The 23576-nt window shown below is 42.2% G+C and overlaps 1 protein-coding gene across 3 annotated transcripts; it reads right to left on the bottom strand.

The window, feature by feature from the left end:
• Nucleotides 1-5185: 5185 nt before the first annotated feature.
• Nucleotides 5186-19190, bottom strand: CALM2 (calmodulin 2). Of its 3 annotated transcripts, XR_012464053.1 has the most exons (7): nucleotides 19038-19131; nucleotides 14466-14496; nucleotides 9028-9171; nucleotides 8846-8952; nucleotides 7862-7997; nucleotides 6067-6446; nucleotides 5539-5861 (listed from the first exon to the last, which is right to left on the bottom strand). XR_012464053.1 is itself a non-coding variant. In XM_074168989.1 (6 exons), exons 1-6 carry the CDS (start codon nucleotides 19038-19040, stop codon nucleotides 6418-6420), a joined length of 450 nt encoding a protein of 149 aa, XP_074025090.1. In that variant the 5' UTR covers nucleotides 19041-19190; the 3' UTR covers nucleotides 5186-6417. The 3 variants fall into 3 exon arrangements, 2 of the variants coding, with proteins under 2 accessions (XP_074025090.1, XP_074025089.1); XM_074168989.1 differs by having other exon boundaries at nucleotides 5186-6446; nucleotides 19038-19190; XM_074168988.1 differs by lacking the exons at nucleotides 14466-14496; nucleotides 19038-19131 and adding an exon at nucleotides 13993-14046 and having other exon boundaries at nucleotides 5186-6446.
• Nucleotides 19191-23576: the final 4386 nt, after the last annotated feature.

Below are 23576 nucleotides of genomic sequence, written 5' to 3'. Positions count from 1 at the left end.
ATATTCAAGCCCTTTTGAATCAATGTAAAGGCTACACTGGCCGTAGAGTTTTAGAGTAGACCCTGAACTATGGTCTTGCTATTCTGTGTGAATGATTTGGCAGCCACAAGAAGACTCTGCATTTCCACTTCGGACACAGAGAGCTTCAAAGGTCTCTTTCAAGTTGAGTTTCTAATAAAAACAGTGGCTATTTCAGTGAAAAAAAAACATGTTTATAGCAGTTAGAGGCTTAAATACCTTGGAAATAGAGGGAACCGAGAAACCCCACAGCCTTCCTCGGGTTGCTAATAATCTAATGCTTCATAATTAGTAACAGATTGGGAGGAGAGGGCAAGATCTCAACCTCTTTTTTGCCTTTTCTTTCCATAGCAGTGTATTGCAGCTATGTGAAAAAAGCTCTTTTAATTTAGTTTAAAAAAAACCAAAAAACTCTTACTCCAGAAACAGACAACTCTCATACAGTCCTGCCAACAGAAAGCTAGCAGGAATTCCTTCCCTCAAGGGCCATTACTTACATTTTTCTGACTGCCACAAGGCAAGAGCCTTTTAAGAAGGTGCCCCAGGACCAGGGATGCATCGCAGTAATGATACAGTAAGTGAACTAATCCGAACACGGGGCCTGTCAGACCTGGAAGGAAGGAGAATACTTGTCTGCCCTCTGTAGGGTTGCCCATCATGGAAGGAGCCACAAGAAGATGGCTACCTAAATGACTAAGGGAGGGATGCCAAATGGAGAGCTGGTCTTGTTTGCTGACCAAGGTATCAGTTACTACTGATAAAAGTACTCCTTTACTAATGGGGAAGTTTAACTCCTGAGCAAGTGCGCACCTAACTAAAGGTCTGATCTGCAAGATGAGGACTATGCAATTGGAACAATCTGAATACTCCATTCCAGCTGTGAGGGCCACTAGAAATGTATCAAACTCTACTACCACCTTTGCCATCTGAGAACAACCTGCAGAAGTCAGCCTAGGTTCCAGCCCCCAGATCTTGGTATTACTCAGAGAACAGTGTTGGACTTCATCTTGTACCAATTATTAGATGCTTGCATCAAACTTGCTTTCTTTTCCTCCCACACTATCCTCCCACTTTTATATTCTTTCATCCTCTTTCTTTCACTCTTATTTCCAGTTCAACTCCTCCTAAAACAAAATAAAGGCCAACCTGCAAGTGCATTGTCATTACACAACACCACGTGATATCCTGTCTGTATGGCAAGATCTCAGAGCCGGAGCTACCTGCTACACTGCATACATAAGTATACTAAATATTATACTTATAAATATACTAAATATATAACAATATATAAATATACTAAAATACAGAGCTATTCTTCAATAGCCTACTGAAACTTTGCATAATGTTATAAAGACTTGCATCATTGTCATCCAACCAGACCTTCCCAGGGAATGCGCCTCATCTTCAGGCTATTAAAGTCATCTTTACCAAATCTTGCACATCTTTTGAAAATATCTTCTTAAGGTATTCCATTTGGACTAGATCTTTGTGCGATTTCAGCCTCTCAGCACTCTCAAGCTTAAGACACTGAGACAAACCCTGCTTCTCCATAGAACATATTAAAAAAGCAATAGGAACTATTTTCTAAGTTGCAGCTAGAAAGAAGTCAATTTAAAATAAAAACTGCTATTTACATCATCTGAAGGTGACACTATGACATCAGACTTGCACCTATTGGAAACTGGAAAATCAAGGTCCCCATCCCCACTCCAATATTTTCTTCTGGGTTTTTTTTCTTTGCAAACTTAGAAATCCACTTTTTTTAGTGCGTACATGGCTATCAAAAACTCAAATTTTTCAAAACCAGAGTAAATACATAACCTGACAAACTGTGACTGATCTTGTAGTAAAGTCAGAACTTTTTTCAAAACAAGAAATGGCAGGAGATGGGGTGCGGTTGTTCTCACTCCAGTTACTAAGCTGTACTAATGATAAAGGTAGGTATAAGTAGAAAAAGATAGCCGAGGAGATACTACAATATAGAAATGCACTTACTCTAAACCCCTCCATCACCCCTCTGTACCGAAGATGATCCTATCTCCTTTTCAAAGTTCTGTTTAAACACAGGTTAATTATGCAGTACCCAACTTTCTTCAATAATATCCCTTTTGCCTGAACATGACAGGTTTTTTTTAACACTTAAACCACAAATACCAGCGTATTCATATACATTGTCATCTCAAATACCTACTATTCTCACTTGGACAAAAAAACACCCCACAATTTTAACTGTTAAAGTGTATGATTTCACAGACTAACTCTGAATTAGAATGAAACTTCCTTAAATGTCCATTATGCAAAGACTTCAATGGAAAAGCCATTTTTTCTAATGCAGTATTCACAGAGAACTTTAAGAAGTCTCTCTAGTATTTCCCACCCACCCCCCCATGGGAAATAGCCAGCAATAACAATCCTGAACTACGGAAACTCCCCTTACTTATACAACCACCTGTTAGCAAATGAGTTTAACACAGCTTTTCTCTTAACTGGACTACATTACTGAGCAAGAAATGTGGGATAGTCATATAATAGAAGTGATGTGCATAAGTGTAAGAAAGCAGTCATTTTGCTACTCACTGTGCCCAGGTTGTTACCAAACAATTCCTGAAAGGGACCACTCAGATGCAGCAGATTGAGCTACCTTCCTCCTGCACAGTCAGGTCTTCACAGACCAACGGCCCCATACGAAAGACTCACCACCCAGTCTGCACTACCTCCCCTGGGTCCATCAGCTGCACTCCTGCAGTACATGCTCATCTACCTTCTGAGCTGCAGTCTCCCTCAAATAGTTAGACTGATCTTATTAGCAGGCTCCTAATCCTTACTGTCTCCTTTACTCATTAGCTGTCCCTAATTTATTAGCTGTATCTTAACAGGCTGCAAGCTCACCAGCCACTATTCCTTATCTGATGAGATATTCCCCCACCAAAATTCCACAGCCAGAGGTACATAATGTCTTCTACAGTCCTGCTTCGTGACTCCTAACGCTACTAGAATGAGTTAGAGACATACTCTAAAATGTATCAGGCTGTAGCAATCCCATTACACATCTTCCTTCACTGGAAAAAGCCACCCAATGAAGACAGGGTTGCACACCATGGTGCCCAGGCACTTGTCACCTTCACAGAATCATTTAGATTGGAAGGGACTTCTTGAGATCATCTAGTCCAACTCCCTGCTCAATCAGGACCACCTAGAGCCACTTGCACCCTGGCTGTGCACAGATTGAAAGCCCAGCTGCCTCTACAACATGCGTTTGACCACCCCCACAGTAAAAAAAAGCATCTTCTCCTGTTCAGGTAGAACTTAAATCTTTTTAAATTTGTGCCCATCACCTCTTGTCCTACCAGTGGGTGCCGCTGAGGTCAATCTGGCTCTGTCTTCATTCCCTCCCGTGAGCTTTTTATACAGACAGGATGTCACCCTTAGCCTATACATTAAAGGAACAGCAGTTTTTAGGCAGATCTCTCACCTTATCCCCCAGGTTTAGAATAAAACTGCACCACCAGGTGTTTTACTGCAGTGTTATACACAGGAAGTTTTTGTTCTTGCTATTATAGCATAGAATGTAAGAATCTCCAGCATACATAAAACACAAGAAGGATTTTATCTTAGCAAGCTACCAGAAGCTGAACTTTAAATTCCAGAGTATTCCTACGTAGACACACATCCAGAAATCTGCCCAGAGTGACCCAAGGACTACCTGTCTCACAATAGCAGAAGCACCTGCAAGTGCACCTCAGCCAAAAGGTTCAAGTTCTAGTGATCAATGCCATTAGCTTCCACCATACTCTACCCAGAAGTCATTCGTCCATTAGCAGAAAGTACTGAAAAGTATTACCCCCATTCTGCAGTTAATATAAGATGTAAACAGGGCCATGAGACTTCAGTATTGACCTAGAAATCAGGCATTTCATGTCAGTAACAGCAACACAGACACAGTAAACAAAACCAGCAGCTTTGATTCCTGTGACCAAACACTCTGAACCAGGGAGCAGCTAAAACAACAATAAATAAAGGTGGCCTTCTCATCACACATTCTTCACCCATTCATTTTATGAAAGGCAAATATTTTGGCCAAGTCAGCCTTGCGTAACAGCCGACCCTCTCCTTTTTACCACATTTCCAAATGCATGCTGAGCTGTAGCAAAGACTGCCGGTCAAAGCGCGATTCCCAGCCTAACTGAAAGTCAAGACACCAGATTGGCAAACAAGTTCTTATCAGCTCCTTGCTTGCGTTACTTACCTCTAAAAATGACACTTTCAATAGTCCTGCAATTCAGAATCTCAAGTGGTTGTTCTGATGGTTCTGTCAAATGCTCCTCATCCTGTGCCAGTTTAAGCACCTATGTCTTGTCCCCAGGCTCCCAGGCCACAGGATGAAGGCCAGATAGGATGTGCTTGTTTGGTCACTCATTTCGTAGAAGGCAAACCCTGACTGCTAGAATATTGAAGACTGCATAAGCTTCCTGAATCAGATTGCCAGTGTGCAACAAGCAACAGTTCTAAAGAATTCCGATGTTGGCAATTTAAACACTTTTGATAAGCCTCCTTTGGAAAAATCAAGAGCTGCTTATAGTCCTTAGGGAGCAGGGGTTTAAGATCAGTCACAATAAACATCTGATCAAGTGTTTCTGAAATCAGGTTGATCAGCTGTCCTAATTTTACATTTCCGCTGTAATTATAAATACACCAAAGATTATTAAAACAGTTTTAAAACATTAGGTAACTGCTATGCTGGGATCAGTAAGGGTAACCAGATGCAGGGGCCAATGCTTTGTTTAAAGGCAACCAGAATCCCCAAAAGAAAATGACCATATAGTATATGTAAAATCAGTCAGTTCTTGCCAGGAGAGTACAGGAGCAAGGGGCACAAACAGCCTCTGGCATTCTTTTGAGGTCTTAGATTTGTCCCTGGTCAAAACCAGGTTTGTTTTCTGCTTTAAAAAAAAAATTTGAACCTTGACAAAAACTAGTGCTAGAAGAACAGTCATGCTCATTAGCAGATCAGTAAGAGAATGTTTTCCTTCTGTACTTTGAGCTGACTGCATCCTGAACAGCAACTCAGAGCAGTTTCAGAAAAGTCCAGGTATGAGACTAAGTTACCCCGATGTAGCAGCTGACAGGGAATAAACTCCAAAATAATTAAAAGAAAGCAAACAGGTTTAGTTGTCTGAACAAGGAATTTTAATTTTAGGTCAACTATTGAACTAGGTCAACATCCAGTTCACAATGTCTACAGATAGTGGGCATAGCCAGTCACTACGGTTAAGTTTATTGAAGCACCAAGCTCCACACAAGACTGTAAAATACATTTTAAACTACTAGTAAGAAAGCTTCTTCAAGTCAACAATACTATTAAGGGCCAGAGTTTAAGGACTAAGTTTTCACCTTCCAAGCTATTTTAAGACAGCCAATCCATTGCATAAGCAAACCAAACTGCTACATACTGAAACACATAGAGCAGCAACTGTATTGAACAATTCCTGTAAATAATTCAAGGATACATTGAAACAGTATGGGTAAATTGTAATTTTTTATTGGAAAACAAATATACAACTTGGAATGGATTTGAGGCAAATCGTGCCATAAGCAGATTTTTTTTTTGAAAATAAGTGGCTAAACAAAGTTTAAAAAGCATAGTAACAAGAGGAGAAAATGTTTTCTGGTACAGGACCAGCAGTACAAAAAAAACTTGTGTACGAGTACCTGGATAATCACCCGTTTTGCATTAGTGCAACTTAAGTTTCATATTGTTGACTGTCAATCGTCCACAACGTTAAGACTCCACATTTCAACAACATGTTACAGGTATGGCCACAAACAAGTTACTGTGAAGTAAGCTAGGAGAATGATTTTTACGGTGCATTAGCCACACGTATATATTATTATTCACATGGTTTTATCCTGGAGTTAGCTGCAAGAGTCCTTATCCTGCATCACAGAAAGCGGAATAAACTCCTTTATGTACTGGAGAACTAGAGCCAGCATGTTGCTTTAACTAAGGAATTGCTAATACATGGTAAACCCCAGCTTACTTTATGTAACTTGTCACACTAGTCATACCTAAGTCTCCTAAGGAAAACTACTTTTTTATTTTTAAACAGACAACCCAGATGTTCCCTTAGTTAACCAACTCCATCTAACTTTAGATGTGCAGAAGGGCTTAAATATCCAGAGTAAGCCACATGCAACATTTGTTACTTAGATCAATTTTCCAAAAATCAGAACAATGACAGTAAGATAAAGGAGAAAAACATGGAGGAATGGCCTTCTAATTACTATACATGCATATTCTTTTGACAGTAAGGGAAAAACCTTTTACAGATAAGTTACAAACAGAGAAAAGGCAAATAAACAATTTTGTACAAGAAATTTAACACATTCTGTACAACGTCTTCACTTCGCTGTCATCATTTGTACAAACTCTGTAAAAGGAAAGAGTTGCATAAGAGTTATTCAGAGAAAAATCTGAATTGCAAGATCTGAGAAGTGACCTTACTAGTGCTGAACACTGTTTCCAAACTAGGTTTTCAGTGACATTCCAAAAAGCATCTTCAAGACAGTCCCCTTTTCCACCATCACACCTAAATACCTCCTCTTTTTTTAGAGGCCTTTTGCTGCTACTTCCATCAGAAAAGTTAGTCCCTCAGAGAATTGGGGAACAGCCTTACTTCTAAAGTAAAACATTACAGGGTCCTCATGCCCACTAGCTTATAGACAGGGACAAAGTATCTAAGAATGACTAAGAGATCAGTAGAAATTGTGCTGAAGTGATGCTCAGTTAAGCAGGTGTACAAGCAAGACATTGTATTGACTTGAATTTGTCTTCAAAGCAGAATAGCTCAGGTCTTACTATTTTACCTGACAGTCTTTAAGCAACTGAATCATTGCTTATTCACAGCACATTGGAAATTAGATCCCACAACACAGAGTTTGTCACTTATCTTGCTGAACCATAGTGTCTGGTGCAATAACAAAAAGAAACTGGGAACCTAAAAGGAGTTAACTGCTTGCTCAAGTTTCAGAAGAGCAACTGGAAAGAGGGATGCCTACCCTCTCTAGTGCCAGCCTCTAGGCAGTCAATTATGGAGCAGCAGCCTTGTTCCTAAAACCACCTTTTGCTCACACGAGTGCTCATTCTGAGGCCACAACCAAAAAGGCCTTTAAGAGAAGCCACACCTATACCTCAAAAACAGTAAGGGCATTAACTGAAAATACCCTTTTCTATGAGATGTTCAGAACATAAAAATGAAAAAAAGCTTAATGTTTGAGCTGCAAGCGATTGCCTGAACAGAACTACTCCTGCTTTCATGACTTCATTTAAAGTTTCAATGTCAGGAAGAAAGAAGGAAATAAAAACAAACTACTGCTGCAGCTGATTTGTGTGAAATTATTTAAGAGGTCTTTCAAACATCTTGAAATTTTTGTGTATTTTAGAGGCTTTCCCCCTTTAGTAACTGATTTTAAAAGCATTAATGAAAAATGAGTGGCTTTAGCTACAGTCAGATCAACATTCATTAGTGAACAGAACAGTATGTGAACATCTCAGCTAGCTTCCTTGTTCTAACTGTCAATTAGACATCATTAAATTTACAAAGTTATTTCTTACACTGCACAGTTGAATAGCCATTTTTTGCCTTTGGCACAAAGGTAGCAATAACCCACTCAAACCTATTTAGGAGGTACACAGTGTTACATAGTAGAAGACATTAGCTTTAAAGAACACAACTGTTAGGCAGCGTTCAGATGAGATCTCTATTAGCACTTGGAGCAGCTATTAGCACCTATACAATAACCATCACAAGTGCTACACAATAAGAGCCAGTTAACAACTCCTTACCTTCATAGTTTACTTGACCATCACCATCAATGTCTGCTTCCCTAATCATTTCATCAACTTCTTCATCTGTTAGCTTCTCCCCAAGATTTGTCATCACATGACGGAGTTCTGCAGCACTAATGTAACCATTACCATCCTGAGAGGGGGGAAAAAAAAGAAGACTGGAATAGACTTGTGGAAGGCCTAGTGACTTAACTATAATAAGTTCATCAGAGCTTTAACCACTAGCATTTGCACAAGGCAGACGGGAGCTGTAAGTGTGCCTTCAGTATTCTCTAGGATCTTAGTCTTAAAAAGACATTTTAAAAAGCAACTTATCCCATACAGCCTACTTTGGCTATCCTATCCCAAGACACTTTAATCACTGACAAAGGAACAAGCACCTTTTGCAATCTTTTTAGGTGACAGAAGCCTATTCAATCATGTGACTGTCTGGTTGAAGTGTCTATTTCTTAGACTAGAAGCTACTTATCTAATTCACCTGTTTGGTGGGAGTCCACAAGCCACAAGGCCTTCAGAGACCACTTTTACCTATTCCATCCTCATTGGGACACTGGATATCAGAGTAGTAGCATATACCAACTCTGGACTTTTTCCTCCCCACATCCCAAGGTACTTATCATTCATTTTCTATTTTAAAGTGCACCTTGCTTAAGAAGCTGAGTAACTTCAGACTCATTTAGCAATTTACTCAGTGAAAGATTTAGAAGATTACCACCTTAAATAGTTAAGCAATTTGCCTGACAGCCTTGTACAAGTATTTTAATATCATAGCTACTGGTAGTATCACCCACTACTATTAACGATGACTCATTTGACTTTCAAATACAGTACCACAGTAGGCTGAACTTTAGGGGGACTACTTAACCTAGAGGATCTAGGTGACAGGACTGCAGATGCCCCTCAATTCAGTGAGGAAGCTCATTAGAAATCAGACTGAGTTTTCACTAACAGAAATACTTGTTATGACAAACATTTTAGTACCTTGTCAAACACACGGAACGCTTCTCTAATTTCTTCTTCACTATCTGTGTCTTTCATTTTTCTTGCCATCATTGTCAGAAACTCTGGAAAGTCAATTGTGCCATTGCCTGCAAGACAGTTACTTTGTTAGAAAAATAACCACATTTTTGACACTATTAATTTACTTATTAGTAAAATCTTACCATCAGCATCTACTTCATTGATCATATCCTGTAGTTCTGCTTCTGTGGGGTTTTGACCAAGCGATCTCATCACTGTCCCCAACTCCTTTGTAGTTATAGTACCATCACCATCCTTGTCAAATAGTGAAAAAGCTTCTTTGAATTCTGTATAACAACAAAAAAAGAGTTAACATTTAAAATCTGAAGGGATTAAGTTTATTTAATCATTTAAGAATCCATTGTTGCTTATCACTGCAAATCACAAAACTTATTTCATTCTCTTAAGATTTTGTTATACTGCTCAGTCTGCTATAATTGTAATGCCAATATGGAAGCACCAGCACCTGGAAAACAATCCACCAGTCTAACAATCAACTACATTTTGGCCTAAGCAAGATGGAAGGTCATCCATTTCAGTAGTACTCAAATGTTTGTTGCTATCTATCTATCTTGAACAAGAATCCTTAATACAGAGCCAAAAGGAATAGCTATCTGCAACTACAATGATCCACATCCTTGGTAGGAACTGTTTCTCTCACAAGAAAATAATATGACATTACTTCAAGAAAGCTGAAAAATGGTACTCTAAATAGAAACACTACAGCTTAACAGCACTTCCATTGCTAATGGAGGAGACAAGTCAATGGAAAAAGGTATAATCAGACCAAAATAGTTTCTCATTATAACTCACGTCCACTGGACATGTAAGTCTGACCAGTATATGCTACATGAAGCTCCAGTACCTAGCAGCATAGGTCTTAACATTTGGCTATACCTTAGCTACAGAGGAACTTCTCCCAGCTCTCTCCCCCACTGGACTTCTGCAGTTCTTCAGTCTATGTACATACACAACTCCAGTCAAGAAGGAAAGTCACTAAGAGTCTCAATTTCTGAAGGGCTGCTTAGAAAACTTCAGCTCTACTGTATCCTGAAACAGCCTTTACAGAACTAGTCAAAAACAGTTTTAAGACTGTTTAACTGCGTTTCAATGCTACCTCTTAACCGTCCACAATGGCTGTATTGTAGCCAGCAATATTAATACAAGCATGACACATTTAATTGTCCAGTCCAAAAATGGAGTTGGTTTTAATCCATACCATCTGTTTGTCTTTGGCCACAGACCTTAAACTTGCTCACTGGACTGTAGTAGCTCAGACACAAGTTACAGTTAAACATAAAAAAACTTATCTATTCCCTTGTATAGTTCAGATCCTTTAACAGATTTCAATGCACCTGAGATCATGCCTTTGGAGAACTCATTAGCTCAAGGGTACTCCTGCATCTAAAAGACTTCCAAGAATTAATTTTTCAACATTTCCAAGCAGCCAGCTTTCCAGATGGTGGGTTTCCCAGACCAGAGTTAGTCCCAGTAAAAGTTGTGTTTTCACATGAACTGCATGAAGTTTTACTTCATTTCATACTCTGAAACACTCGTGGTGAGTACAAGCTGGCAAGTGTTAAAAATGCAACTACAAAAATAGGCTTTTTATAGTTCATGAATGCAGCTATAATACCAGAGCCACAGTTGAGTCCCGTCCAGGAAAAAAACCACTCTTCTGCATCCAATAGTTTGAAGTGTTCCAAAAGCCAACTCCCACTGTTTAGTATATAAGAATCAGAGCAAGGCTACCACAAGGCCAGATGAAACTGTTTCAAGCCAGTATTGTATAATCAAAAAGCAGGAACAGGCCTACTCAAACAGGCAGCTATATATAACCTGTACCTACAGTAACTGCCAATGGGTCTTTGGGACTATTTTCAGTTAGCTTGGATGCAACAAACAGGTTTATCAGGAGCAAAGTTGTTACACCAGGGAAGCAAAGGCTTTTGGGTCAAGCCTAGAAGAGAAGCTCATACTGTATCATGGAAGGGCCACAAAAGGGGAACACTAAATCCTCATCAAGAGTCAGGTACTCAAGTGTTACTCAAAGCATTTAGCTGTTAAACACTTCATCCTTTAGCTTGAGCATCAACTATCACTAACCCAAACACAAAGCAGACTTCACAATACTGCAATGACCCTACTTAGAGTAAGTAATACTTAACTGTTACACAAAACTTGGCCCAAGTCTTGCTTTGGGCCATTCAGTGGTGTATTCTGGACACTTGAATCACTCAAAGGACAACTCTTTACCTTTCTTTTACTCAAAGATGGCACAGGCTAAGAAACAACCAGCTGTAAATCATAACCATAAAGAAAGTAAAGCAAGTCAAAAATGAGCAGCATATTCCTGGTTTAGAAATGCTGAATCAAGTTAGGCATACAATTAAAATACCTCTTCAAACACTTGCAGGAACAACCTCCACTAATTAGAACAAGGGAATAATAACCTACACTGATACAGTTTAGAGTAGAACAAGAAGAACCTAGCGTAGCTTTGGAGGATTTGTGGCAACCGCCAGTGAAAGCAGCTATAAAATACTGAAGTTCAGTGAGCAACTCTATTCTGGCTTCCTGCAACATAAGATTATAAAACATGCTTCCCACACTTAAACACCTTATGACTCCATGTCACATGTAAAGTAAATCCTCTCTTTATTCAACACTCCTCCATACCAACCTAAAAATGAAAAATCTCTTGTATCCTAGATAAGGCTAACCTGTCAGAAACCTGAGGACAATGCTGGCAGAACCACTCATCTTCAGGACAGCCTACAAGGTTTCAGCCTTTCCTTCCTTCCAAACAGCACACTGCATCAAAAGGAAAAGACTACTTCCAGGCCCCATGAAAGAAAGGCTAGTCCAAGAGAACGTGAACTCTAACAGCCTAGCTCAAAATGTTCTATTTAACAATAGTTTCTGAGGCATCTCTGCACCACACCACCTTTCCAGATGAAGTGGCAGTCTTCAGTGACCTAATATGTTCAGTGAACTAGAACTCCTATTCCCACTCTCACACTATTTAGCCAGCTATGTCTGGAACTTTTATAGGAGAACGCCAATTGTTCTCTTCACAGCTACCAGAAGCTCAACACTTAAACATGACTATTTCTACTATGAAATAAATTTTAAATAGCTCTTGCGGTCAGACCCCCAACAGAGAACCACAGCACACTAAAGGAACAAGGCATAACGAACACCATACATAGGCCTACTTATTCAGAGAGCCCATTTAGACCTCTTTGGGGTATAGTGGAAGGAAGTATAGCTCACAAAACCAGTTGCTTTGAGACAAAAGCATCTTTAAGGTGTCATCCTGTCCCCCAACAACCCACATCAAATAGTCCTGACCTATATACCTTTTTAATACAACACATAACCAAATGGATACCCATTTGACTTGGATGGCAATGTCAATTCTTACTGAATGAAGCTGCAATTAGCATTCACATTCTATACCTACTCAGGTTTCAAAATCAGTCTCTTTCATATGACCAAAACCTGAGAAGTCTTTCACATTTACCTATAATGACAAGAAGCTTCAGTCCCATATGACCAATGCATTCCATAGGAAATAAGAACATCTGGAATCTTTAACAACTGTATTCTGGTGCTTCATAGCAGAGTTGGAAGATCTGTTTTAAGCCCAGAAGTGCCTGCTTTAACTCCTGTTCTTCAATGGAAGGCCAAAGTAATGTTGTCTCTACCTTGTAGTACCATTTCTGTAAGCTCGCCTTCCAATCAAAAGCAAGGTATCTTCCAAATCAAAGCAAGGTAGGGGGCTCAAGCCTTTAAAAATCACACAGTCTCTGTAAAACATGCAAACTGTACCTGTAACAGTTTCCCATGCAAGACACCGGCCTCCAACAGCAAAACTAAGCTGCCTGCTTAGTCAGCTGCAGCCCTTCCTAAGCAGTAGTAGGGATGGTTCCCTAACAGGCCAGCAGTGGGCTATGTCTTCACATCAGAGGTTTATGGTTTACTTGCAAATGCATTTGCTTCATGAAATACCATAGCTGAATGGAAAGTGGCAGGCCATTTTACACTGTATACTAACACTAAGCTATACTTTTACTCTTTCAACACAGATGAAAACCCTCTGTATCTGCTCTACTCAGTATTACTAATACTTTTGGCTCTGAGAACTACACTAACATTACTGAATAACTAACATTACTGAATAGCTAACATTCGCACTAATCCTGAAGTAGTGTTAATGAGCTTCCTGTTTATATTCCATAATCAGATACATCAACTAATAAAGCTTCTACAGTTAAGAACCGGAACAATGAACCATTATTGAAAAGAAAGCAGTGACAATTGATAAAGCCTGCTCCAACTAAACTGATCACAAAACCTTTAAGATATGTAGGCCACTTCCAGGAAAAAAAAAAGTCTTGAGCTTGTGCTTACTCATAAGACAGTACCATGGCAACAAGTAAATAGACTAAGGACTTTCCACAAAACCATAATTAGTCTCCTATGAGTTGAAGCAAGTTTCTGAAGTCTAAAAGCAGAGCAGAAGAATGTCCTTACACTTCAAATTTGGCAATTATGGTAAAAACAAACTAGCTCATTATGACACTTCTGTTTAATACAGTGTCTTCAAGAGCTGCATCATAGTTAAATACAAATAACAGCTTCTAAGGGCTATTGCTATGCTTGACCTGGTACTATTAGATTAGCAGAACCCTAACACCCTCTAAAATCATTTTACATGACAGTATGCACACTGAGACTTTCTAGCATTAACACGATACACTCGTCAGATCAAAACCCCAGAAGTTTTTGAATGTCCATGGCAAGCTGAATTCTGCATTACCAGCTTTAAGTCACATTAATTATTGAAGTTGAAATCAGTCTTCAGAGACCAGTGACAGATACTAGTTTGTGCAGCCTGCATGAGTAGTAGACACGACAACCAGAAGAGTTTTAGTTATTAGTAGACAGTTGTCAGTGCGTAGAAACCATTGTTAGAGGTCCACAGATGTACACAGAAGATTTAAGCAATGCAAATTTATTTAAGCATTTCAGAGCAAGACCATCAGAACGGTGCACAGAACACTTGTGTCCAAGCACACAATGCAGTTCCAAATATGGAATACCAAGAGTTGCGACCATGAAGCCAGTCTCTGCTGTCATCGAAAAACTCTGAAACATCTCCACTGACAGGAGACCACAAAGTAAATTACTTTTGCCTTGTTAGAGGGGCACCCTGGATTCCAAGTCTTCATCAGATATTCACGCACCCCACTCCACTTTGAGTTTGCACTTGGGACAATTCTGTAGTCATGACAGCAAAAAAAAAAACCACACCCACACCAGAGTCCCAAGCCTACTAGCTAGTAAAGCTGTGAGGATTATCTAAATATTCTAGAGGACAAAACTTCAGATTCATTGTATCCATGGTGCTTTTACAGTAGATGAGCCTTTGAAACTTAAATGACAAATGAAAACATTCCACAATACTTCTTTAGTATCTAAGAAAGCTAAATATCTTGTGTAACACAGACTGTCACTGGATTAAGAGATGTGCCAGGTCAAGTAGGAGTAGCAACACAGCACATGAAAACCTCACCTGCAATCTGCTCTTCTGTCAGTTGATCAGCCTGCAATAAAAGAGAATATAGTTATAGTTGTAGCAAAAGTTCAAGGCAAAATAAGACACAACCTCGTAGAGGCCTCTGAACATGGTAGCTGCTCTTCAGGACTTATCTGTAGGATTCTGAAATAGTCCTATTTAGCACAGCTCAAAAGTCATCAGGATTGCTTGCCAAGTAAGAACTGGTAGCCTGTCCTCATTTCTGACCCTGCAATATCTGGTACACCCAAATAATGTATCAAATCAATTACGCATGCAACTCTAGCAAACTCAAGGCACACAGGTCCCTCTAGACTGGTTTTAAAAACTCATTAACACAGCAGACTACTGAGGTAGTCACACTTTGGTAAACTAGCCTCAGCTTTAACACTAAACATTTTAGGTCTAAGTAACACAGCAGTAACCCCCAAACCCTAAATTCAAGGCAGACTAATCTCTTCTGCTACGTTATAATGCTATCATTAGAAAAATGTACTCTTTTCTAGAATTAAATCATCCCTTGATTAACATGAAGCTTCATGTCCAAGACCTGACAGTAAAAAACAGAGTCCATATAACCAGTACTAGCAGCTTCATCCCAAACTGGTAATTTCAATGCATTTGTCATATGGCTGTCTAGACATTTTTCAGACTGTTGTCTCCAGATTCAAGTAGCATAAAGTAGTTTACAGGGCCACCAGATAAAAGTTCAGTGGTGCAAGACATAATTTCTGTATGAGTTGGGCAAGTCCCAGTTTGTACCTCCATTTTGCTCTATCACTGGACAGTTTTGAATCAACTGGATTTGAGAGCAATAAAAAAAAGTCAGTTTTCAAGGCCAAACCCAAAACGGACTTCACTCTTGAAAGAACACAAAGGTGTTTGAGGACTGTAGAAATACTTTCAAATCAGCTGATTCTTCAAACAAATTCTAGATACCTTCAGTTGAGTTGCAGTAACAAGGCCACGCATTTCCTTCACAGAAGATCCTTTAGCTCTTTAACCCCTAGTACTCCAACAGACTCAAAAAACCCCTTTAATATACAGAAAAGATACATTCACTGTCTAAACTCAACACTGCTTTTTTTTTTCCAGTTTTCTTCATATTGTGACCATTTCAGCAACAACCTTTTTACAATTACTGCAATATTGACAGTTAGAAACATTTTCAGTCATTAGCTGTCCCCACAATCATCTTGCTACACATTAGCCATCTGTCAATGAAACACTTAGAAGAAGGTATATACACCATCTGTCACTTTTTACTTTACTAATTTCAAACTGAATTACATTTCTATATTGCACACAGCCTTAGAAGTTACCCACTTCTGGTTATCCTTCCTGTAACAGAAGTGAAGTTAGTTGCTCAAGCGACCATACAAGAGCTAAACTGCTTCCAAAAAAAAATATATATACATACAATACAGAAACAAGCCCAAGATAAAGGCCACAATCAGCAATTTCTCAGACTGCGTACAGCCCACCTACTCTTAAGAATCAAGACCACACTACTGAGCAACTTCCAGAAGAGCAGCCAATGGGTATTTGCAGCGATAGGCTCTACTTGTTCCAATTTCAGCAGCTGTAGGAAGTACTCCCATGCAAGTTCAACTTTTTGTTTTAAAAAAGATGAGATAGTCTAGGGTGGCAGCTACACTGCTGAGAACAATTTAACATTAGGCTTTCAGATGGAAGCATTCTGCTGTTCATTTAACAGAAGCCTAACAGATTTTCACTTGTCTGGAGTGTATCATTAACACAGTCAGACTCATACCTTTGCATGCTATTTACATTTTTATTGCTCGAGTGAAGAGAATGATGTGCCACATTTCTGCAGGATATTTATATCCACAGAAAGCTGTAGACCAGATTTAAGTAGCAAGAACCTAGTTTATTTAGGTCAATACTTATGGGTTACCAAGCTGAGTCACATACTGTTTTATATAAACAGTTTTATATAAAGACATGACATTAGCCAGTGTTTTGAGTGTTCCTGAACTCTTCCTCTCCAATTCTTCCAGCAACTTAAAACATCCTATACCCACTGACCATAAATTTGGATAAGCTTTGTCAGCACCTGTAAGAGGCACAGTGTTTCAGAAAAGCACAACGCTTATTAGAAGCCACAGGTATACGGCAGTTGAAAGATAAGCTCGGAGGTGGGGCAAGGTTGAACAAACACCATCTGTACTCTGCAGTGCTAGGCTCTGCAGGGACTGCTGCGCAACAGCAGTAAAAGGCGGAGCCAGCAAGTCTGCCAGATCACTCCCTCCCATGCCACTCAGGTGGAGGGCAACCAGCCCGAATCCATGCTTTCGACTTACAGGCCATCGTGGTCTTCCTAGAAGGGCCTTCTGGAGTTCTTCATCCCGAATTTAAGCTAGATACTCATGCACTATACACGTGACAGTATGCGTACCCAACTTCAGATGCAGTTAAATTACAGCGTAACAAGCTGAAGTTTTGACATTCCCCTTACTATGGCCTAGATCCACCCAAAAACGTCCTTTGATGAAGTCAGGGAACCCTTCACAGCTTTGACACGGCATTCTCTGATTCATGTTGCAGCACTTTCATTTTCACTGCAACAGCTTCCATCCCCCCGCCCCCAGATTATGTTGAGGGCCTGACAAAGAATGTAAGCCTCCTAGGAAAGAAGGGGAGCTGTTGCGTCTGCAGCAGTTTCAGTGGCACAGGCAGCCTCTAGAGGTAGTGTTTCATTACAGTCCTAGCTGCTATGCAGTAACCGGTTTTGGATGATCCTCAACACTGCCTGATAGAGAGCTACCAGCAAACCACAGAAAAGATGACACTGTTCCCCTCTAAAACTTGGCATTTTGGTATACTTCACAGGTGTCAGATCTGAATGGACAGTTCTGGCAAGATTAACTGAAGAACAAGAACTGGATGGACTAGCATGTAAGGGCTAGAGTTACACTTTTAGTAGGTTAGCTTTATTTTGGGAGCAAAGCCTTCTGCTTTACCTAGCATGTGCAGTATTAGACAACACATATTCACAGGTTTAGCTAGTCTGGTCTGTCAGGACAAACCATAACCACATTCAAAGTGTCACTGTGCCTCCTGGACACACCCATTTTTATATAGACCTTGCTTGAAGATACTCCATTTTTGGTCCTGTACCAACCATTTTTAGTTCAGATGACGACTAAAATTAGTAAAAGTCTTTTGCTGCTAGATTCACTGGGGTTTTTTCCCCTTTATAGATGGTTTGCTGTATAGGTTCTCAATTCAAGCAGAATAACAAATTTGGGCTTCTGTTCACCTAATTTCTTTGCCCAGAGAGCACTTAAAAAAACCGCTCAATTTTAAGTTGCCATCATTCACATTAGACATGGCGAGTTGATAGTGATCTGATTCCTTAAAAGCATGTAATGAATGAAAAAGCAGTTCCACTATACTGCATCTTCTCTTAATGCAGAGACAGTACTAGGCAGTCATTGATGTTGCTTTTGCGATAAATTGTTCCTTTTTGTACGTGTTTCAGTATCCGCTTGTTTTAATTAAAAAAGCTAAGCTCATATCCTTTAGACCCAATTTGAAACAATTCTCCAATTCCACAAAATATGTTCTATTTCGACAGTTGATTAAAATCCTAAACAAACGTATTGCTAGGAAAAATGAATTGAGCTTGATCAAGAAAGCGCAGGGTAGTCCACCGCAATGACCAAAACGGGAAGCCAAAAACTGTTAAAAAAATATATATATATATAAAAATCTCGTGTTCGAAAGAGCCACTGACAGCAAGGCGTTATCATGAAATCGGCAGGGGAGAGCGGCTCCAACGTGAGCTGACAACAGGTCTAGCGAGGAGGGAGATGGTGCAGTGAGGCAGCCTGCCCCTCATCATCATGCTGCTCAGAAGCTGCAGGGCTCCGCATTGCATTATTACCAGGCGCAACACACCTCGCTAGCGAGCCAGACATCTTAAGCGCCCGCAGCAGCCGGCCGCCGCGCCGCTGCCTCCCCGGCCCCATTCAGCCGCACAACCCGGCTTGCCGGGGAGGGGAGGAAGCGATAAGAAAGTGGAGCTGGTGCCATCGTGGCAGGCTCCTTCCCCCCCTCCCGGCACCCCCCACGCGGGTCTCCTCCCAGGAGGAACCGTTATCTGCCGCTCTACCCCCCCTCCCGACACACACCCCGACAAAGCGTCATGGCGCTGGAACCCAGTGGCAGTTTGAATTTTGAATCCGCACCAACGCCCCAGGGGCGGGAAAGGGACCCGGGCGGGATTCGTCCACCACCACTTCCTCCTACGCGCCGACACGGCGCCTCCGAGCGGGACCCTCCGCCCCAGCCTGCCCGCGCTGCCGGGCTCAGCCCGCCGGCCACAGCAAGGGACACCTTCACCCTCCTCCTCGCCCTTCCGCGGGCGACCTCGCCCCACACCAGTCAAACCACCTGCCCCTCTTCCCCCCTTTACCCCCGCTTCCGCCCACCCATCCGCACCCAACCACCGGCACGCGCGCACACACACACCCCGCCTCACACACCGAGTACCCGACCTGCACCCGCAAAGCCCTATCGCTACCTTATGCCCAGGGAACTCACCATGGTGGCTCGGCCTGGCTGTGGGGTGTGGTGGAAGCTAACGGCTGCACGGGACACACGAGCAACCTCCCCGCTCTACGGCTCGCCTCACACTGAGCCCTACCCGGCCGCCAGCAGTGCCTCATAAACCTCCTCACAGCCCGCCTGGATCGCTCCGCGCCGCTCCCTCCCCCCCCTCCCCTTTTCCCCGTCAGGGAACGGAGCTGCGAAAGAAGTCCCGGCTCTTCGCGCTCTTCTCGGCAGCCCCCCCCACCTCCCGCACCCCGACCGCGTCCCCTTTCTGCCCCACGCGTCCCCAAGCCCCGCCGCGGGAATGAGTGAGATGCGGAAAAGAGGAAGGGGGAGGGGGGTACGCTTGTGAAACGGCGGGAGGAGGTTGCCGAAGGGGAGGGGAGGGCAAGCTGAGGGACTATTTCCCTGGGCGGAAGAGGATCTTAGAAAAAAAAAATATGCCGGCGAGTGCGGCGACTCCAGAAGGAGGGCGCCGATTGGTGGATTCATACCTGCAATGCGTCACTTGGACGTTAACCGCCCCCCCCCCCTCCCCCCTTCCCCCGCCCGCAGTGCGTGAGGCCCGGCCCAGTGAGGTGGGGGCCAGGCCCGGCCCGGCCCGATCCCGGGCCGGGCCGGGCCTGGCCCCCACCGCACTGGGGCGGCCTGAAGGGACGGAGCGGAGCGGCGGCAGCCAGAACATTTCAAGTCTTATCTCGCTGCGCTCAGGAAAAAAAAAGGCCTCACCCACGAGTTTAGTAAATGAGATCTCCCTCCGCATCCAGCGCAGTCCGGGAAAATATTCCCCACCTCGCTCTGCAAAGCCAAGAAGGGTGGTGGTGGTGTTCATCGCTGGTAGCGTTGGTTTAAAAGAAAAGAGGTTTCCTTTCCTCATAGGAACGGCGTATGCCCTGGGCTCGTGCCTGAGGGGGAGGGATGGCCAGCAGTTCTGAGCTAAAATCTCGAGTTTTGGCAGGGATTTCACGAAAGGTGCGTTTGGGCAAATCAGGCAAAGTTTTCAGACTTGCAAATGTATTTTCAAGTCATGTAGTATACTTAAAATCAACGGATAACTCAACGAATAGCTGCAGTGTTGGCTGAGTTCAGTGGGAGGCCTACCTGGCGTCTCCTACAACCACAAGGCTTATTTCAGCATCACAAATACATTATCAAACTTTGGGGCCCCAAGTCTGAGTTTTCTGACCTAAGTTTGAAAACAAATTGCCAGATGCGTCGCGATCAAAATTACCTACTTCCATATCCAGTGCAATAATTACTTAGTTGATACTTACACAGTACTTACAAATGAATAATATTTTATACCTATCTACTTGTTGCTGTCATTACACAAACCAGAGCGATGGCTCTCACTTCACACATGAAAGAGGTTTCGCTCTTCTCCGCTCCTCGCAGTCGTCTTGTTTTACAGGCCGTATAAATGGGATGTGCTCAGGAAGGGACTAGCATGAAAAAACTCTCCACAAAAATTCTGTTGAATCTTTCCCTCAGAATATTAATTTAAATTCTCAGGCTGGCTCTCTTTCCAGAGGTAATCCTGTGTCCCCCCTGAACTCAGGAGCAAAGGGGAAAAAACAGAACAAGGCCTGGTTTCTTAAAATAGTCTGAGACCCCTTCATCAAGCCTAGTGCCTCACGTCTGTTCTATCTCACCTTGTGATCACAGGCAACTGTAGACTGAAATTTGGCCTTCAGCCTTGAAATCTGAAGTTACTATTTTGTGATACGTTAGCTTTTTAGGTCCCCTTTCCACTTAGATGCATTTATGGTCCAGAAATCAAGCGCAGCTAAACTATTGTTTTTTCAAGCCCTTGACAACATTTTTAAAAGGTCTAATGTATAGCTAGATGAATAAAATACTTTTCAAAGACAGCCTAAGTGCCAAGGTTATTGCTGTGCACGCTTCCTCATGCCTCTGCGATACGAAAGAGGAGCAAACCCCCAGCCGTGGTCAGGCCATGCTCGATGCAGGTAGACGAGGCATCGAGATGGCTTCAAGCAGTTCTGCTCCTCCCCGTGTCCCCTTTGGTTCAGTTTTAAGAATTGCTCTGATGTTCCCAACTTCTTTACAGTCCCAGAGGCATGAATCACCGCAGACAAGTTCTTGACCAAAAAATTCATCACCCGCTCTAGATTCGGGATAAAAGCGGCACAGCACCGTTCCGGGTGCATGTGTGTCGCACCCTCAAATCGGGAGCAGAGCAGAGCAGAGCGCTGGCGTGTCTGTCTGGAGCAAAACCATCTTCTGTGGAGACGCTAGCTTGGGTCCTGGCGACAAAACGCCCACATGTGCCTGGTGCTGGGCCTGATTTACCAAGCCCTTTCCCTGGTGTCTGTCCTTTATCCTCACAGTATCTCAGAGAGGCAAAGCATCTGACACCCAGCTTCACGGGCGGGTTACTCAGGTGCCAAGGCTCAAGGAATCTGTTGAGATGAGGTACGTAAACCTTTCTGTGAAGCAGATCCCCAGAGATTTGGCAAAAAGTATATGGAAAGGCTGTACCGAGACAGCCTGTTCTGCCTGCGTCCTGTTCCTGGAATTTGCTACTGGCCGCCTCAGGAGCATCGAGGCTGTAAGAAGCATGAGGCTCACAGCATAAATAAAGTGTAGGCTCTTTAATTATGGCCTAAGGATCTGCCATGGAGTAAGGACTTGAATGCAAGAATTTCAGATCCCAGAGAAGCTGACCACCATACTGTTTATTTCTGTATATGCCCATTAATGTATTGTGTATCTGTAATTTATTCAATTCTTTGTACTCTTTTTTGTTACATTCAGTTTTCTCTAAAGGTAGAGGAGGTGGTCATTCAGAGCATCCTCCCTCTGCCATGTATTTCCTATGCCCCCTGGTTCCGTGATCTCTTTCTCTCCCCTTTTTCTGTTCTTGTGTATCTCCTTTTTTCCATCTGCATTTTCCTCCAGCAGCACCCATTTCCTGTGGGTTTCATCACCACCCCCACCCTGCTTCCATCTGTTGAAGAGATCAGCCACAAAGTTAACTTGCAATTACACTACCGGTGAAATTACACCAACACTTACAGCGGCATTACCAGGCATTAAAGCCAACACCCGGGTGAAATTAACGGCAGAGGGGGAAAACTCATCCCTCTCACAAACAGGTTGTCAGCAATCTCAGGTCGGTAAAACAGCAGCAGCTTCTGAGGTGTATTGAGGCCAGGGTCCTCTCTCGGTAGCCCCGAGAGGCACAATTGCTTTCCAGCAGCCCTGCTACACTCTGCAGCTGCATGTGCCATGAGAGGCAGGGAAATACATCAAATGACCGGCCGCAGCTGCGGGCTACAGTGCTGACACCTCTGACAGAGCAGTGATGGGAATTGACTCTTAATTTCTCTGTCGCAATGGTCCAGGATAGCTCCACCGACTCGGACTTTTTAACATGATAATTTCTCTCTCTGGTATGTAATTTAATAGATTTGTCAATGTTTGTGGGCTGTGCTTTTTTTCTTACCCCCCTACGCAGAAATAGAGTCTTATAAAAGTCCAGTTTCAGGATTGAGGCAAAAAATTAGAAAAGCAACTTGAGGTACAAGGTTAGATGAGCTGCATATGCTGGTAATTTTCACAGTTACTTTATGCAGTATATTTAATATTGTATAAATTCAATTTATTCTTGTTTTAATAATGCTTTAATGGATCGTGCAGACTGACATATACGGAGCGCTGTGCAATGGTATAAAACACTATAGATGCCTCCTCAAGTTTTGCTATGTCATTTCCATGTAGATTATAGTAATAATTTCAACAACCTAATTAGAAACCAATTGCGAATTTCGTAAGTTAACTTCTCAGGTAAGCAGAAGAAAGTTCTCTGCTTATAGTTAGTGCTAAAACTTAGCATTTAACTAACTGCTACATACAGAAGGAGAATACCTTATGGCTGATTTTGCATAAGGGGTCTCCCTTTTTTTATTCTTTATCTGTAAGAGAGAACCTGCCACCCTGAGAAAGGCCTTCATCCCCAGTTCCAACTTTAAATCGTGCAGCCAATGCCATGGGGCTAAAACTAGAGTGTCAGTCAGTATTTAGCCACTCAGATGTACTTGAAAGACCCATTCAGCCCTTAGTAAGGAAAAACTTTGCAAAATTTTAAGGTGATAAATGAGGTATCTCTATTTCTGGTATCCAGAGAGCATCTATTGATCAAGCAACCCAGAATGCTGAAAATTGGGAGGAATTGGGGCAACTGCTCATCCAGCTACCTTGGCCTCACCTGGATGGCAGCAGCGGTTAGTTAAAAATAGAGGTTTGTTGGCTGTGTTGGATGGAAGATGCCGCCTCTAACATAAACACGGTTGTGGGAATAGCTGTGCTTTTTCCTTACGTGTTTGGAAAGCTTTGCCCTGTCCTTTGTGCCTCATCCCTGAAGGAGTCACACCCGAACTGCACAGTGCCTGGAAGTCACTGGGATTACACTCCTTCCCCTACGGAATAGGACAGGGGGATTCCTCACACCGTTTGTTTTCACTGTGTTAACGCTGAAGGCATGCAGGCATATCCAAATATCCAAAT

This window comes from Numenius arquata, chromosome 2 (genome assembly GCF_964106895.1).
Source record: "Numenius arquata chromosome 2, bNumArq3.hap1.1, whole genome shotgun sequence".
NCBI lineage: Eukaryota > Metazoa > Chordata > Aves > Charadriiformes > Scolopacidae > Numenius > Numenius arquata.
The sequence above is the reverse complement of the archived record's forward strand: the minus strand, read 5'-3'. Positions and strand labels throughout refer to the sequence as shown.

Bases quoted from the DNA above. Each gene is read 5' to 3' on its own strand.
- CALM2 (XM_074168988.1), bottom strand. From the start codon at position 14,029: ATGACAGCAGAGACTGGCTTCATGGTCGCAACTCTTG. The intron at 8,953-9,027 runs GTAAGATTTTAC...ACTGTCTTGCAG, and splicing joins CAATGAAGTAGATGCTGATG to GCAATGGCACAATTGACTTT. The intron at 7,998-8,845 runs GTACTAAAATGT...CCCCCCTCTCAG, and splicing joins CGTTCCGTGTGTTTGACAAG to GATGGTAATGGTTACATTAG.